This window comes from Aegilops tauschii, chromosome 5, assembly GCF_002575655.3.
Source record: "Aegilops tauschii subsp. strangulata cultivar AL8/78 chromosome 5, Aet v6.0, whole genome shotgun sequence".
Classification (NCBI taxonomy): domain Eukaryota; kingdom Viridiplantae; phylum Streptophyta; class Magnoliopsida; order Poales; family Poaceae; genus Aegilops; species Aegilops tauschii.
Genome location: NC_053039.3, coordinates 422,948,128 through 422,966,833, shown reverse-complemented (window position 1 = coordinate 422,966,833; position 18,706 = coordinate 422,948,128). Strand labels below are relative to the sequence as shown.

General features: G+C 44.7%; 1 protein-coding gene and 1 long non-coding RNA gene across 3 annotated transcripts; both read right to left on the bottom strand.

Annotated features, from left to right (window-relative positions):
• Positions 1-1,224: 1,224 nt before the first annotated feature.
• LOC109764305 (uncharacterized) lies at positions 1,225-4,189 on the bottom strand. Its single transcript, XM_020323145.4, has 3 exons — positions 3,965-4,189; positions 3,657-3,761; positions 1,225-1,567 (listed from the first exon to the last, which is right to left on the bottom strand). The coding sequence occupies exons 1-3, from the start codon at positions 4,031-4,033 to the stop codon at positions 1,526-1,528; spliced, it is 216 nt and encodes a 71-aa protein (XP_020178734.1). The 5' UTR covers positions 4,034-4,189; the 3' UTR covers positions 1,225-1,525.
• A 6,262-nt stretch (positions 4,190-10,451) lies between these two features.
• On the bottom strand, positions 10,452-14,169 carry LOC109764302 (uncharacterized). Of its 2 annotated transcripts, none has more exons than XR_005755701.3 (6): positions 13,609-14,169; positions 13,167-13,534; positions 13,014-13,082; positions 11,967-12,243; positions 11,032-11,100; positions 10,452-10,575 (listed from the first exon to the last, which is right to left on the bottom strand). It is a non-coding gene; the product is annotated as an uncharacterized lncRNA (long non-coding RNA). The 2 variants fall into 2 exon arrangements; XR_005755700.3 differs by having other exon boundaries at positions 11,972-12,243.
• Positions 14,170-18,706: the final 4,537 nt, after the last annotated feature.

Sequence of the window (18,706 nt, the reverse complement as noted above, 5' to 3'; positions counted from 1 at the left end):
GATCCCTAGGCTATCCGATCCCTTGTGACGGACACGAGGGAGATCCGCCGGTGGCTTGCGCCTGAAACGTCAGAATCCACTTTGCGGCATTGGGACGCCACGCATCGCATCGGCGCAAAAGGTCAGAGGACTCGATCGGCATCCGTCGGGATCGACGTCCGATCCGGTCTTAATCATAGCTGCCTCATTAGCCTCGATCCCGAGCAGTACTGGCCAGCTCCTTTCTTTCCTTCTCCCCGGGCAGGGGGCACAGGCTTCCATCACGGAAATCGGGAAGAGGAAAAATGAGAGTGCGCTACTCCCATTAGGGTGATCGCATCGATGTGATGGTGAATGGAAAAGGAAGCCCCTATCTTAAGACTCACGGATCTGGCTTTCAGGTAAGAAAGGGCTTCCTCGACCACAAAAAGGAGCACCAAATGCTGTAAAAAAACCTGGAGGAAAAACTTTCTATAAAGGACAGAGAAATACAACCATATAATCGTCGTGACTTTGGCTAGTCGGCATAAACGGTAGCCAAAACAAACCCAGACATGCGGAACTGAAAACGACTCCAGCAAAAGAGACCACCATCCTCCAAAGCAGACAGCGATGCTAAAACTTACCAGCCAGTAAATTAATCTACACTGTGGTTTCTTTGATTAGTAGGATTTCAAAACGGCCGGAATTAAAAAAAACATAGGATTGCAATGTCACCTTCACCTAAATTCTACGGGATTTTTGTTTGCTTGCTTGCGTCATAGAAAAAGAACAAAGGATTCTTTGCAAGTGGTTTGAGGGGACGTTAACATTCACATGGTATGTAATACTTACAAACGAATTCTGCCAAAAAGAAACATTCCTATCAGATTCAATCCTACGAATCAACGACCAGCATAGGCCACGCGATAACGCAATACGATACTGCTACAGTCGGCATCAGTAGGCTGGGGATACTGTACAATACAGCGAGCCATACATCACTTGGAAAATGCAACCTGCTTCCAAAGAAGGTCATTTCAACAGAGCGACGGCAGAGTGGCTCCATCGTGTAAAGACGATCATGGTCTATTCTAGCAAGGGACGCACTCACTATAAGTGAAATTTCTATCTCAAGCTAGTAGCCAACTTGCTTCCCAGTTAAGAAAAGAAGCAGCTTAGCTGCCCAACATTTTAAACCATTCTTCTTTCTGGGGAGTTTCAGAACAAAAGTAGTCAGATGGTAACATAGGGATACACCTCACATCACAGGGAAAACTACTCGCATGCTTGTTGATAGTTCCGCTGTTCCATATCAGAAAATTGCAGACAAACTGCATTATGATCAAACATTTCTTTTCTCCACAAGACGATGCACCCTCTCATCGACTGAATCTACTCGTGTGCTGAGTTGGTTCTTCTATGCTATCGCGAGGGGGGGGGGGGGGGGGGGGGGGAATACATACGATTCTATTGGAGATCAAAAGCATATATAGAATGCAAGATGTCTTGTAGTGATAATTCGGCTACAAGTTTCAGCTGGATAAGGGAGTTCACATGCACACCATCAATACCCCTTGTTCCCACGTATCCGGGCTCGCATGTCAACCTGTTGCAGCGAGTAACAAAATTAGCAATTTTCCACTTGCAAACTTGAGTAACAAAAAGGAGTACAAAAGGCCTAAACAGAACAACGATCAAATTTATAGCAAATCAAGAAACAACCAAAGGAAGTTAAGCATATGGAACAATGGAATTGATAGCCTTCTAAAAAGGAGGGATAGAGCGACAAGCATTCATATCTAATGCAATAGTAATGGGCCAAACCCGCAAAATATTCTTAAAGTAGCTGTATGTCGCATTCATAACTTATACACCAAAGGACAATGGGTTACCATAAATGTGGGGCTATTGAATATATGCTTATATCTATATATGAAGAAATGAAATGAGCTGTTAACGAGAGGTGTTACTATTATCCACGATTCACACAGAAGCTCGATATGAATCAATGATGAAAGATTTGAAGCACTATATAGAAATGGAATTTGAAAGAAAGCATCAAACTACTATGGATTAAGGAAAACAAATACATGATGCATGTATCATCTATTGACTTCATGTACTCAAGTTATCATACTACAGCCTTTTGTAGCTAAATCTGCTCCTTTAATCTACAATGATGGATATTTCAAGATGTAGCGTACAGGAGTAGTTACAGAGAGATTCCAATTCTGACCACCAATCACAGATCTTAGCGCCTGTTTGGTGCGTTACCACAACATGCCACAGCTCGCCACACCCCCTGACACATAACCTTTGCCGGTGTTTGCTATAACCAGAGTTGTGGTGTTCCGCGCCTTGCTTAGGCATCACTAGTTCATTTTGTACGCCACATCATGCCAAAAGTCAGGCACTGATTTCGTTCGGCTCACCTGCGGCGCGGCCGCACCATCCGCGTGGCGTGTTCTGGTATTCAACCAAACATGCCCCTGCTCTTCTTATTGTACAAGCAAGGTGAAAGGGAAAAAAGGTTTTTTTGCCTTTAACTGTCCATAGAATTGTAATTTTTTTCCTCTCACGCGTCTTTTGTGCACAGCTTGTTCTAGGGCAAAGAAATACTAGTCTCTTATAACTTGTATAAGATGCATAGATACTACAAAAAATATACATCAAACAAGAAAGGACCAGGTGCTACAGGCATTTCTAACTAAATCTGGTCCTTTAATCTACGATAACAGGTATTTAAAGGATATTTAGAAGATATGTGGTTTAAAGAGTAGTTACAGAGAGATTATAATTCTGACCGCGAGTCCAAGATCTACTTTTCAGACTGTACAAGCAAGGTGAAAAGGACAAAACATTTTGATTGCTGCTTATAGTTGCAATTATTTCCTCACATTGCCTACTATCTTTTGTGAACAACCTGTTTGTCGACCTAAAATATAGTCTCTTATAAGCTGTATGATGCATAGATACTAAAACTATTGCATCAAACATGAAAAGGGCCCATTACTTAAATGCTTGTACATTACAGTTCAAAGGAAGGAGCTTCTAGTGATCTAACTTTTGTAGGTATTATTAGCTTGCTCGACCCTGCATATCTGGTTAAAGAATCTCATATCTTGATTCAAAGTAAAATCAACAAAGCATACCTATCGACATGTAAAATTCGCCTTCACTCTGAAATCTTGGACATACAGAAGAGACACAAATAAAACCTAACCTATCATACGCTAGAGATATTTGCCTCGGGCATTGTTGTATCGATCTGTAGCATATGAACAGAGTAAATGGCAGTAGCGCATCCCTGGACGTTGGTTGTGATAGCATTAATACAGGCATTGTGGCAGGCCCCAAACGTGTTCAATTGGGGGTCATCGGCCAGCTATATGAACTGCACCACCAGAAGCCAGTTCATAACAATACATCAGTTAACAAAGTTGCGCCCACAAGGGAGTGGACCAAGTACCATCTCAAGTACCTAACAAGTGCTGGACGCCAGATTCGCAATAAATCGCAGAGAAGCTCATCGCCTATAGATTCAGCAAGCTACTCACATCCACACATAATATCAATATCTAACAGCGCAACAGAACAACGATTGCAAGCAAAATCATCAAAAGGGGAAGTGATGCACAACGAAACATGGATCACAACTGGTGTGGCTGATTCACAGCGAGCAATTCGAGACATGCCTGGCCCCTTTTGCAGTTGAAGTAGGTCTCCCGCAGGCCGACGCACTCGCTGGTGATGTTGGGCGCCTTCTCCCCCGCGCACTCCTTGTACGGCCTCTTCTGAACCTGCATCAGGGAAGAGCAGATGGGTTAAGCACTGCGCCATCTCGCACAGAGCATCCGAGATCGCTTCCTGATTATTCATATAAACTAAACCACGCCAAATCGAATCGAACCAAGAGGGCGGCGGCGGCGGCGGCGGCACGGGGAGGCCCGGGGAGGAGAAAGGGGGCGAGAGAGGGTGAGAGGGAGGGGGAGCCGCGGCTGACCTTGACGCAGTCGGTCTCGCTGAGGCACTTGACGAGCTCCATGGCTAGCCCCTTGCACGACTTCGACATCTTCCTCCTCCGCCTCCGACTCTCGATCGCTCGGCTGCGGTGCGGCTTGCGGGAGGGGAAAGAGGCGAGACGGCGGCGGGTCTCTCCTCCTCCCGGCGGCCGGCGCAACAGGTCGGGTGGGAGATGGCTTTGGTTGGGCCTTCGTGGACCATTTCCCGGCCTGATTCAGTAACTGGTCTTGCACGGTCCACATAGCAGAGCTAGAATTTCTATAAAAAAAAGAGCTAGAAGGGGTCATCATAAACTCATAATCAATAATCATATGATGCTTGTAGGGGCTGTCTACGAAACTTCAGGTAGCCTTGATTTGTACTTCATTTAGTGGGAAAGACGCCAACATGTCGATGTTGGCATGTGTGAAACCCGTCTAGATCGGTCTACTGCGAACTATCAGAAGGCACCCAACACCGCTCTAGATCAAACGAGATGAATGAGATATTCCACCCGGTGACATGGTGAAGGTGAACGTTGATGCATTTTAAACCTTGATAGCACGGCATTGGGAGTTATAGCCTGGAAAACCAAGGTCAATTACATCGACATGGCAAACAAGCACCAAAATTGCATAAGATTTAGCCCATGGACTAATAGAAACGGTATATTATTTGTCACTCAAGCGGGGTGTAACTGTGTGATGTTCAACCCTCTTTGCGCCAAAGTTGTCAAGATAATGAATGAAAGGCATGATCTTATTGACCTAATATTGTTATTTTTTATTTCGATAGTAGGAAAGGGTGATGTAAAAACCTCGTAGGCTATGCATTTTTTTGCGGGGACTCTTAGGCTATGCTTGAATGCAAAGTAATTTGAAAATCGCACTCATGGGAACAAAATACCATCGTAATGTATGAATATCACGTGAAGAGCAACAAAATTAAACTGAGAAGTATCATCAAAGGAAACATTTCTCGATCAAAGGAAATACCTTGGCATTAAGAATGCATGACTTGTAAGATGACTATTTCTTGGAAATAATCACAGTTTCACAAGAGTTAAAAAAATTATTGACGATGTGGAGTAGAGGGGGTATGCGGCGCATGTTTGTTATTGAACATCTAGGCATTTATCTCATTTGAAATGATCCAACAAATAACATTGATGGTAGAAGCTATGTCACTTCAGTTTGCTTTATTATCGTTTGACATGTCGATCAAGTTGCTCGATGGAAGGCTTTGCCACCCAAAGAGATGCATCAAGACTTCAAGCGAATCCAATCCTTACAGCATCTCTCGCTGATCCCCTATACTTTAACTCCTTAAAGCATCCTCCAACTTAACTCCCTAAACTTTGAGGAGTTAAATAGTGGCCAAACCTAACTGAATCCCCATATTTAACTCCCTAAATATTTGTTGACTAATTATTCTATCCCTTTGGCACATATATTTCAAGCAACTGATGGTATTTCATCAATCATTTGAATGATTCAGATTCAACATACGCAAAAATTCAATCATAACATACATATAGCTAATCCAGTTGAACAATTCGAACTAAAACATGCATATAATTTATCCAAAATCCACCACATCAACCAAGTTTGATCTAAAAAACCACAGCATGGCATATCTTGTGCTGAGCCCTACCAAATGCATACACGAACTCCAACACTTTCGTGCTCATTGTCGGCGTCAAAACCGGCCGATCTCGGGTAGGGGGTCCCGAACTGTGCGTCTGTGGATCAAAGGTAACAGGAGGCAGGGGACACAATGTTTACCCAGGTTCGGGCTCTCTTAATGGAGGTAATACCCTACTTCCTGCTTGATTGACTTTGATGAGTATAGGGGTTACAAGAGTTGATCTACCTCGAGATCGTAATGGCTAAACCCTAGATGCCTAGCCTGTATGATTGTGATCGCCTCTACGGAGTAAACCCTCCGGTTTATATAGACACCGGAGAGGGCTAGGGTTGTACAAAGTCGGTTTACAGAGAAAGGAAACTATACGACTAGCCGCCAAGCTTGCTATCCACGCCAAGGAGAGCCCCATCCGGACACGGGGAAAGGCCTTCTATCTTGTACTTTCACGGCCCATTAGTCCGGCCCAATGAACTCCGAGGACCCCTTAATCCAGGACTCCCTCAGTAGCCCCCGAACTTGCCTTCAATGACGATGTAGTATCCGGCTTTATGTCTTCGGCTTTGCAAGGCGGGTTCTCCATTGTACTTCGGATTGACGATAGTTCGGCTGCCCATTAAATACCGTTTCTTCACTGTCGTCGCCTTGGCTTCCACGTGTTAAATGAATGTGAACAGTCTCGGTGTTTTTACAAACAACCCCTCGACCAGGTGGGAAAGGCGCCTATATAAAGACACTGGATCTCAGAAATCATTCCACACCACGCGGAAATCCTTAGAACTTTGCCATAGGAAATCGCCCAAACATGGCTAGCACTCCTAGCTCCTCCTCGCGCCCCAACGGCCCTCAAAAAGGCGACTGGGAAAGTTGTTCGGTATCCCATGCCCATCTGAGCAAACTTCAGACGCAAGGGTACCTTCCTCCCATGGATCTAGTCTCCGTTCGGGCTGGATTAACTTCCATCGACGGTGAAGCCTTGGCGGAGAATTTCCCCAATCCTTCTAAAGAGGAGCGGGTGTGCTTTGTTTCCTTCCTCTTGAGAGGCGTAAGATTTCCTATTCATCCTTTCCTCAGAGGTCTACTGGAGTATTACGGCCTTCAACTGCACAATCTAATGCTGGGCTCCATCCTGCATATCGCGGGCTTTGTTGCTCTTTGTGAGCTGTTCCTGGGCTGCGAGGCCCATTTCGAGCTATGGCGGAAATTCTTCTGCCTCGTCCTCCACTCCCAAAAGGGATCTATATTCGAGGTGGGCGGCGCCGAAGTATGGCGCATAGCCAGGACTGGATACCTGTTCGGCACTCCGAAGAAGGCATCCGAAGAGTGGCCCTCGGAGTGGTTTTATATTGAAGACGTCATTCTTCCGGACCCAATCCGGCGCGGTCTTCCCGAATTCTCCAGCGCTCCTTTAAAGAAGCACGCCAACTGGCGTCCCCGGAGCTTCAAAGAAGAAGATAGTGCAGAGGTTGCGAGGCTAGCAAACAAGATCAGAGTACTTGCCAACTCCGGGCTGTCTATAATTGAGGTAATGGCAATTTCCATAATGCGATGCGTTTAGCCGCTCCAATCTAGAGGTCTCCCCATGTGGAATTATAATGGGGAGGACGATGCGTCCCGTTGTCTGCGCAAAGGTCCAGATAATTTTGCCGCCCTGGTCGCCATCTTAGCCGATCTGTACAAAGGGGAGAAGGAAGACTTCGCTCATTTAACGTGACGGGAAGGATTTTCCATGTACAACCCCATCTCCTGGGTGAGTTTTTAAATTATTGACTTTACTCAACCTTTCTCCAGAGTCTATGCTAGTCGAATTTAATCCGGCTGCTTTTTGACAGGAATGGAGAAAGATCGTCGAGGGGATCTACAGCCCCGCTCCACAGCCAGAGGACCATATTCGGGACTTAGATCCCGAATATGAAGAAGATCCGGACATATTTATAGAGCTTAAGGAGGGAGTTTTTTATCAGGCAAGCTATGACGGCACGGAAGTAGCCATTACAGCCGATTACCCCGGCCTTCTCCCTGTTGGGGAACGCAGTATTTCAAAAAATTTACCTACGATCACGCAAGACCTATCTATGTGATGCATAGCAACGAGCGAGAGAGTGTGTCCATGTACCCTCGTAGATCGAAAGCGGAAGCGTTAAGTAAACCGGTTGATGTAGTCGAACGTCTTCGCGATCCAACCGGTCAAGTACCGAACGCACGACACCTCCGCGATCTGCACACGTTCAGCTCGGTGACGTCCCTCGTACTCTTGATCCAGTTGAGGCCAAGAGAGAGTTTCGTCAGCACGATGGCGTGATGACGGTGATGATGAAGTTACCGACGCAGGGCTTCGCCTAAGCACTACAATGATATGACCGAGGTGGAAATCTGTGGAGGGGGCACCGCACACAGCTAAGATCAACTTGTGTGTCTATGGGGTGCCCCCTCCCCCGTATATAAAGGAGTGGAGGAGGGGAGGGCCGACCCTCTCTATGGTGCGCCCCAAGGGGGATTGCTACTCCTGGTAGGAGTAGGTTTCCCCCCTTCCCTAGTTGGAGTAGGAGAAGAAGGAAGAGGGAGAGGGAGAGAAGGAAAGGGGGGCCGGCCCCCACCCCAATTCGGATTGGGCTTGGGGGGGCGCCCTCCACCTGGCCGCCTCCTCCTCTCTTCCACTACGGCCCAATAAGGCCCATTGACTCCCCGGGGGGTTCCGGTAACCTCCCGATACTCCGGAAAATGCCCGAACTCATCCGGAACCATTCCGGTGTCCAAACATAGATTTCCAATATATCGATCTTTATGTATCGACCATTTCGAGACTCCTCGTCATGTCTGTGATCACATTCGGGACTCCGAACAACCTTCGGTACATCAAAACACATAAACTCATAATACCGATCGTCATCGAACGTTAAGCGTGCGGACCTTACGGGTTCGAGAACTATGTAGAGATGACCGAGACTCATCTCCGGTCAATAACCAATAGCGGAACCTAGATGTTCATATTGGCTCCCACATATTCTACGAAGATCTTTATCGGTCAAACCGCATAACAACATACGTTGTTCCCTTTGTCATCGGTATGTTACTTGCCCGAGATTCGATCGTCGGTATCTCAATACCTAGTTCAATCTCATTACCGACAAGTCTCTTTACTCGTTCTGTAATGCATCATCCCGTAACTAACTCATTAGTTATATTGCTTGCAAGGCTTATAGTGATGTGCATTACCGAGAGGGCCCAGAGATACCTCTCCGACACCACTACAAAAAAATACACTTCCGTGATGATACGTGTTTGTCACAGTAGGTCGCGTTTTTTTGTCATGCATGTACATCCATGACGATTTTATGACAGAATCAAGATAGTCATACCTGTGCTGTCGTAGAAGTGTTCCATGACATTACCAAAATTATCATCACGGAAGTGTCCACTTCCATTATGATAAATCGCGCGTCACAGAAGTGCTTTCGTCAAGGGTGACCGACACGTGGCATCCACCGTAACGGAACGCCGTTAAGCTATCGGTTCGGGTTTTGCATCCGATAACCCGTTAACAACCCCGAACATTGGGGATTTTCCACGTGTAAAATCATCATTAGCTGGAGGAAACATGTGTCGGCTCATCGTTGGGACAAATGTCATCCACTCATTGGACAGAAGGCGCCTATGATACGTCGACACGTGGCACGGCCCAACAGAGGCCCATTCCTGTGAAAAGGCCGGGCCATTTGACTTGGTCAAAAGGTGGCGGGCCGGCCCATGGAAAGCCTGTTAACGGCCTGTTCGCATATAGCCCATTTACAGCCCGCTAACCCAAGGCCTGTTAAGCCCTATCCGAATTAGGCCCAGTAGAGTCATTTGGGCCATCCAATATGATTCCAGCCCGTTTTCACTTCTGGCCCATGTGTGGCCCATGATGTCTTTCAGCCCATATGAGGCCCTTTGTAAATCTTGGCCCATTAACGGCCCATGGTGAAACTGGCCCGTAATGAACAGTGTATAACTTTACACCCATTAACGGCCCGTGGTGAAACCGGCCCGTAATGAACAGTGTATCACTTTATACCCATTAACGGCCCATTATTCCGTTGGGCCGTTTCCAGCCCATGTTATCTTTCGGCCTTCTCAGAGCCCATTAATTCTTGGGCTCATTTCCAGCATTCGTTTACTTACGGCCCGTTACTATCATTTTCTGCCACTACAAGAAATATGTCAACTTGTGACTTTGACTATTGGTCACTGAAAGGTCATTGTTTTTCATTTGCGACCTTTTTGTGACCAAAAACAGAAGGTCAAAAGCTGGCAGTCGTAAACTAAAATTAACGACCTTCTCTGTGAGAAGGTCATAGACGTTTACAACCAAAATATGCCTACTGTTTTGTTTTGGTCACTAGCTGTCTGCCCAGGCCACGTCGGATCTGACGTGGCAAGCTGACGTGGCAAAATTGCGACCAATTCAAAAGGTCGTTACTTAGAATCAGCCCGGTCCATTTCAGTGCTTTAGATGGGCCGAGCCCATTAATTCAGCCTTTTTAATATATATTTTTCCTGAAAGTTACACAGGCCAAGCCCATTTCAGCCTTTTATTTATTTCTGGGCCGGGGCCTTCTAACATTGTTTGGGCCATTATATTTTGGAGCTGGTCCCACTTGTCATCTTCTCACACATTGAGCCCACTTGACAGAAAATTCAAAAATGCTCAAATTATTTTCATAAGTGGATCCCACAAGTCAGGTTTCCATTCCACACGTTTTCAAATCACATACATAATCAATATTTCAAACGGAACAGTACAGATGTAGTACGTCAAATAACACTAACTAAGTCTACTACAATCTGTACATAGTTATTACAACCCAGATATGCCTACTATTACAATATTACAATATTTACATTCTATTACAATAAAACAGAAGAGACGACTCTTTGCTGAGTAGAGCTATATGGTTTCGAACTTCAAATTTTGTAGACCTCGAGCTCCTGAACACAAAGACAAACATCATTAGAGATTAGAGTGTACACATGCTAGGACTAGCATTAGTTAAAAATAACTAATAATCACATGATGAAGTCCTAGAATGAAATTTCAGTAGTGACCAGATCTAGATCTATAGGAAACAGAACAGCCGCGACAAAATCCTAACCAGAATGCATTTAATAAAAATGGATTGCATCTGGTTACTGTAGTGCAAGCTAACGACATGAATGTTCCATCAGGTAATGATCAACTACTCAAAACCATTTCATGCTTTGCAAAAAAAATACTAGATGAATCTCACTAACAAGAGCACTAGGCGATTAATAGAAGAAGTAATCAGCAAATGACACAATAACAAGTGAAGGGTTTATCTATCTCCCTGTGGAAGAGATGTAATCAGTGTATGTAAATGGTTCATCATCAGCTAGTAAAAGGTAGATGTGAGTTTGTAGCCATACCGACATGGTTGGTTGCAATCTTGCCATCCTTTGAGGGAGAAAGGTGTAGCCATCACCCCTGCATTGTTGCTGCCATAAAAAGCACCATGTAATCAGGGGGTGTGGTGAGCCATTAAGTACATTTCAACAGATGTGAGAGAGAGCATGCATGAAAGGACTAGACGTAAAAATAGACAAGGTTTGTGCTATCCAGTTGTTATACAAGGACTCTCATACATACAGAATGAACTCTTACAAATCAATTACCCTTACATGAAACTGCCCATTCCTATAACATCCTACAAACTAGTAACTGTCCTCAAACCCGAATTAAACCCATACAATATATAAGCCCAGCTGCAATTGATAACTACAAGCCTACAGCAGCTCAAAGTGCCAGTAGCTAAAACACAAGCCTACATAGTCCATGGACTCAAGAATGAATGGCTAGCAAACATTTAAAGAAACATAACCTCCACTGAAGACAAAGACATCAATGATTACTTCTTTTGAGCTTAAGCATCTCCAGAAACAAGCTTATTGATTGGACTGCGGTGGAAATAAACTTACTTTGGGCTTCTTTCATGTGTTAACTAGTGTGAAGTCTACGACATCCCTGAACTTAAATCACATCCTTTTGTTAGATAATTTCGTTTTTACACTGTTCAACCACATAAGTAATAAAAACAAATAAATTTTGAGCACAACAGAACTTCAATTGTTTCCTGTTTTGATGGTTGCAAACAGCTCGGCATAGCACAATAACTAAGTATGGAGGGACATGGCAAATTCTGCAGAGTTCGGGGAAAGACGGCACAATGGGCAAAATTTACATGACACATCAAGACTCGGTGATGAACAATATAGCTGAGAGCATCTCGGCATCAACGACATCCCAAAATCACACACAACAGAAGAGCTGAGATTTGAAGAGAGGAGGAGGTGATCTGGCTGACCTCACCTTGAGAGGAGGGTGGGCTCTGGGTAGTTGGTGACGGCGAGCATGGACTCAGAGGCTATGAGGTCGGACACGGGACAACGCTGATTTACGTGCGGGAGGAGGGCCTGCGAAGCCAGGCCACCGGAGTGAGTTGTTGCTACTGCTGGACCTCCTCAAGAGAGGGAGGAACCTGAGCTGCGGCTGCTGCAGCTGCTGGACCTCCTCCTATCACTCAGTTGTAGTGGCCGACATTCAAAATCAACTCGCTGGTGAGCTTCCTCTCTTTAGTTGGGCTGCATAGGTAGTAGTTTACAAGAAGAATTCAGCCTTGCATGAAACGCAAAAAAAATAGAGGGCATGGAGAGCAATATGGAATCAGGCATTTGTCACATAGTTCATGGACTGAACCATTCATCGTCATAACAATTAAAAGAAGTGGGTACAATATAACATAGATCCCATTCCTGCAAAGTGAACATGAGTTTTGAACTTTGCCGTCATCCAAAAGTGGAGAGGACGGGACAGGTCAGCAAGTGCAATCTCACACTCGCCCATTTAGTTTTCAACTCAAATTTCAACAGATGGTGCTGCTGCTATTGTTAGTCTGCATCTCTCTTCATCCTCTCGCTGATGTAATCTATTTATTTACCCGAAGAGGAAGAATTAATAGTATTGCACACGGCCTTATACTCTCTATCGGTTAAGAAGATAGCAGAAGACAGAACTTGTTCCTGTTCCTAAAAAACAATCCAAAACTCTCATGTATTTTGATACGTGGCTGCAAACATGCAAGTACAAGCAATGCAATACTTGTCTGATGCTATACTTTTTTTACCCAGAACACGCTCAACATCAGAACTATGCATAAAGAGAGGCTAATTGTGGTTTTGTATCCGTTGGCACATGGTGTTTTCAGAGTGCACATAGAGCAACATTCAGTGTGACATGATTATTATTTATTTTTTGACCAAATCACATTCACTTTGACATAATAAATCTGTAACATCTAATGCAATACTTGATGGAAATGGACCAACAGAGTGGGAGAGAGGGGAGTCACCACCTTGGCGGCCTTGGTGGGCAGGCCCTTGGACCTTCTGCTCCTTCAAACTCGCAGGACCTTAGTGATGGCCTGCACAAACCGCACCTCCATGAACAAATACTACAGAATTAGAAGACAAGGGGAAGATGGATGAACAAAGGCATAGTGCTGAACCTCCATAGCTGCCAAATCAGGCACCTTGGTGGGCTCGGTGGAGCAGGGTGGGACTGCTCGTCGTCGTCGAGGTGCCAAATCAGGCACCTTGGTGCGCTCGGTGGAGCGGGCTGGGGTTGCTTACCGCTGTCGAGCTGCCCAAATCAGGCACCTTGGTGGCACACCGGCAGCAGCTTGGTGATGGCCTGCACAAACCAAACGCACGGATCAGAACAAATCCAGAAGAAGAAGATAAGGGGAGGGGAGGAGGGCTGCATGACTGAAACTGCTCTCCTCTCCCGCAGCTTCTACATCGGCCAAGAATGTCCTCCTCTCCGGCATGTCCATGGCCCTGCAGCCTCTCCATGGCCTGGCCCCTTCAACTGCCTCTGCGTGCACATCACGCATCAGTTCGGGGGAAGAAGGAAGAAGCAGAGGAGGGAGAAGGAGAGAAGGCACTCACGCGTCAGATGATTTGCCGGCTTCGGGCGGCAGTGGAGGTTGGACGGCGCGGCTCCTCCCCTGCCTGTGTGTGCTTCGTGGTGGACAAGGAAGCAAGTGAGGGCTCCCCCTCTACCGGAGGAGTTCCTCTGCTGGTCGCCGCAGCCCGACCACGGCGGTGGCGAAGAACGTCGCCGTCGCTGGGGGAGGAAGACGTCCTAGTCGCCGTTGTCGTCCCTTCGAGGTGGAGGTCTAGGAGGCATCGGTGGCGGCTGCATGGGAGGGATTGGGAGCCGCGGCGACGTGGGTTGTGGATGCGGTTGGGGGCGTGCTGGATCTGATCTGGGACGGGGAAGAGGCGCGCCATGGCCGCCGGCGATAGAGCTCCCTTCCTTTCTTCTCTCTTGTCTTGTGATGAGTGGTGGGGAGGGGAGGGTGCAGACAGCTGCAGACCGGCGGCGAGGGGAGAGGTGGGTGGCGGAGGCGAGGGGAGAGGTGGGCGGCAGAAGGAAGGGGAGGACGGGGCGGCGGCGGAGGGATCTGGATCGGGGGAGAGGAGTGGGGGCGGGGAGGGATCTGGATCGGCTAGGGTTCACGCGCGTGTGAGAGAGAGCGGCTGCAGCGGGTTGGATGGACGGATGGATGGATGTATGGATGGACGGATGGACGGATGTTTGCCACGTCATCGATCCATGCCACAACGGATTCCACCAATCAGAATTCAGCTTATGTTTCTCTTATAGTTTTTATCCTCTTATTTAGGGCAAACATTCAACATATTAACCATGTATAGTTTGTTAAAATGAATGAATATTGTGCACATGTGTGTATCTTGTGATGACAAACAATGTTGATATGGGGAGTTTTCATTTTCTTTGGACGAAAAATCAATTTTCCATTTTTCGAGTGCCCAAAATTAGTTTTTTTGTGAAGGACCTATTGTATATTTGTTGCAAAATTGAACCAAATTAATTTTCTAAAATATTAGGCCATATTTAATGTACAATTGACCAAATGGTTGGGTGTCAAAAGATTTTATCCACCTATCATGAAAAAGATAAGTTTCCACCGATTTAGTAGGAAGCGGGTCAAATTTGAACTGCAGCTGCCTCATAGTTTACTCTTTATTTTTTCCAAAAATTATTTCTAGGTACATAAGTATCTATTTAATCAGAGAAACACAAAAAAAATTCCAAGATTCAACTAGTAGCTAGGAACGGTCATGCCCGTGGTTTTGACCACATTTTGAAACGGGCATGAAAAATTAAAAAAAATCTAAAAATTGGAAAACCTCCGCATTGTGTCATTACATGTGACCAAGTTGCCAGAAAAATAATAAACTTGTAATACGGTAATTATTTTTAAAAAGTGTTCTCAGAAATGAGCTATCACGTGTGAAGATTCATGGATTTCAAGGCAAATGATCAATCTTATGGCCACATTCATGGCATAGTTTGTTCAAATGATCTCATATTGTGCACAAGGGTGCATATTGGAATGAAAAACAATGTTGCTTACGGAAGTTTTCATTTTCTTTGGACGAAAAATTCATTTTCCATTTTTTGAGTGCCCAAAATGAGTTTTTTTGTGAAGGACCTACCATATATTTGTTGCAAAATTGTACCAAGTCAATTTTCTAAAATACTAGGACATATTTAATGCACAATTGACCAAATGGTTGGGTGTAAAAAGTTTTGATCCACCTCTCATGAAAAAGACAAATTTCCACCGATTTAGTTGGAAGCGGGTCAAATTTGAACTGTAGCTACCTCGTAGTTTGCTCTTTATTTTTTTCAAAAATCATTTCTAGGTACATAAGTATCTATTTTATCAGAGAAACACCAATTTTTTTAAAAAATTCAACCACTAGCTAGGAACGGTCAAGCCCGCCGGTTTGACCGCATTTTGAAACGGGCATAAAATTTTTAAAAGAAAATCAAAAAATTGGAAAACCTTCGCATTGTGTCATTATATGTGACCAAGTGAAAAATAATAAACTTGTAATACGGCAATTATTTTAAAAAAGTGTTCTCAGAAATGAGCTATCATGCGTGAAGATTCATGACTTTCAAGCCAAATGATCAATCTTATGGCCACATTCATGGCATATTTTGTTCAAATGATCTCATATTGTGCACAAGGGTGCATCTTGGAATTCCAAATGTTGCCTAAGGGATTTTTCATTTTCCTTGCACGGAAAAATCATTTTCCATTTTCCGAGTGCCTGAAATGATTTTTTTTGTGAAGGACCTACCATATATTTGTTGCAAAGTTGTACCAAGTCAATTTTATAAAATACTAGGACATATTTAATGCACAATTGACCAAATGGTTGGGTGTAAAAAGTTTTGATCCACCTCTCGTGAAAAGACAAATTTCCGCCGATTTAGTTGGAAGCGGGTCAAATTTTAACTGTAGCTACCTCGTAGTTTGCTCTTTATTTTTTCCAAAAATCATTTCTAGGTACATAAGTATCTATTTTATCAGAGAAACACCAAAAAAATTTCAAGATTCAACCACTAGCTAGGAACGGTCAAGCCCGCCGTTTTGACCGCATTTTGAAACGGGCATAAAAAATTAAAAAAATCAAAAAATTGGAAAACCTTCGCATTGTGTCATTATATGTGACCAAGTTTCCAGGAAAAATAATAAACTTGTAATACGGCAATTATTTTAAAAAAGTGTTCTTAGAAATGAGCTATCATGCGTGAAGATTCACGACTTTCAAGCCAAATGATCAATCTTATGGCCACATTCATGGCATAGTTTGTTCAAATGATCTCATATTGTGCACAAGGGTGCATCTTGGAATTCCAAACAATGTTGCCTAAGGGAGTTTTCATTTTCTTTGCACGGAAAAATCATTTTCCATTTTCCGAGTGTTTGAAATGAGTTTTTTTTTGTGAAGGACCTACCATATATTTGTTGCAAAATTGGACCAAATCAATTTTCTAAAATACTAGGCCATATTTAACACACAATTGGAAAAATGGTTGGGTGTCAAAAGTTTTGATCCACCTCTGGTGAAAAAGACAAATTCCCGCTGATTCAGTAGGAAGCGGGTCAAATTTGAACTGCAGCTGCCTCATAGTTTGCTATTTATTTTTTCCAAAAATCATTTCTAGTTACATAAGTACCTATTTAATCATAAATACATGGTTTGGTGGCGATACGTCGAGGTTTGGATAGTGGCCGAGGGCCCCCACTCTAGAGCGTGTAAACTCGCATGCCCGCCGCGTGGTCACCGCGTGACCGTGGCGTTGCCATGTGTTCTGGGCGGCCTAGGCATGTCTAGTGGGTTGGGCACTCCCCAGGTAGGTGCTAGGAAGAAAATCACAACATAAGATTCTCACGAGGAGACCGATCGATGCTCAAACATGAATAAGCAGCCAAGTGTTTGATTAGTGGTACGGGAAATGCACATGGCTAATGGCCGTCGTTTTTGCTGAGGATGATCAGTTACTAAGAAGACCATCTTCACAAATTTTTAGCTCAAAAGGAGGAGCCTAGGTGGTACTTGCTTTGCAAAGTACCACACTGGACATAAATACGAATGTTGAAGCTGGGCTCAAAATAATGAATGGATTGAGCTGGCATTTGGTGGAGGATGGTTATTTGGGCATAGGAAAGCACTATAGAAAATGGATACCATTTGGACATGCCAAAGTGGTACTTCCTTCACAAAAAGTTTTTCTGAACAGAATAGGAAAATGAATATTTTTGAACTAGGCAAGGAAGGTTTTTTACATATTTGACGAAGATATGACCCAAAGAATTTATGAGATTTTTTTGGGAATTTTGGGAATGACAGAAATATAGGTTGCTTCACAACCTAGGGCAAAAACTGCCACATGGACATGACACATAGGCAAAACTGATGAGGTGGCGCCTAGTCATAGCAACCCACCACAATTTACAAGGTTATGACCATCTATATTGGTCATGATCAGCTAGAAATAAGGCAGCGGACCAGTGCTATCTGCTTTATGACCATTTCGTGTAAGGAAATTACGACCTTTCTGACCAAAATGGTCGTTATAGTTTAGGGTTTGGAGCCCCCCGAACAGTTTTTGACCAATTGGTCTGAAATGGTCATAGATCTATGACCAATTCTTCCAGGGTCACTGACAGAAGGTCACTAGTTGACATATTTCTTGTAGTGTGCTTGTGGGCCAAATTCAGCCCGTGGTTACAGTCGGCCCGTTTGTGGTCCGATAATACGTTGGGCAGTTTTCATAGCGTCATCAAATACGACCTATTAACGATGGCCTATTATGGTCGGCCCATGAACGGGCGATTCCAACTCTAGCCCGTTTATGGCCATAATGTGGTCTGTTATTGGCCCATGTTTGGCCAATCGATCATACGGCCCGTATAAGACCCATTGATGATACGACCCGTAGAAGGCCCATTGTTTCTACGGCCCGTAGAAGGCCCATTGTTTCTACGGCCCATAGAAGGCCCACTGTTTCTACGGCCCGTAGGAGGCCCAGTGTGACTACAGTAAATATTAGCCCATGGTTATTGTGGCCTAGTTTTAAAAAATAGGTTATTGCAGCCACTAGCAAACCGCGGAAAAAGAACTGCAATGACTACAAGCAAACAAATAAACAAGACAAGAAGAAAATAAATAAGCAAGCAACTTACGCTAGGCTATCACGGCTATCACACATATTACATCCACTAGGCATCAAAGTTCGCCACTAGTGCAAATAAACGCGCCGACAAAAGAATATACAAAACTGAGAGCACTTCAGAAGGCACCAGGCCTGGCCAGGTCGGGCCCCCCAAATAGCCGAAGAAGCTGAGTAGACCTCAGTTGTGTCAATGATATATGCATCAACAGTAGATGTATGGCATGATGGTGCGCACGGCAGTCCTCTGACATCTTCATTGCATCTTTGACTTCAAGTCGGAGCTGAGCTGAAGCAAGCCTTTCCGCTTTAAGTTGAGACTGAAGAAGTCGAACTGATTGAGGCAGCGACTGCACATAGGTTGTCTCACACCTGCTGGTGAGTAGCTTCAACTCACTGTCTTCATCAAGATAGGACCTTGGGGTCATCTCGCTGTCCTCAAGATGGTTTGGCTCACTATCTTCCCTAAAGTTCTGCCTGGCGTAA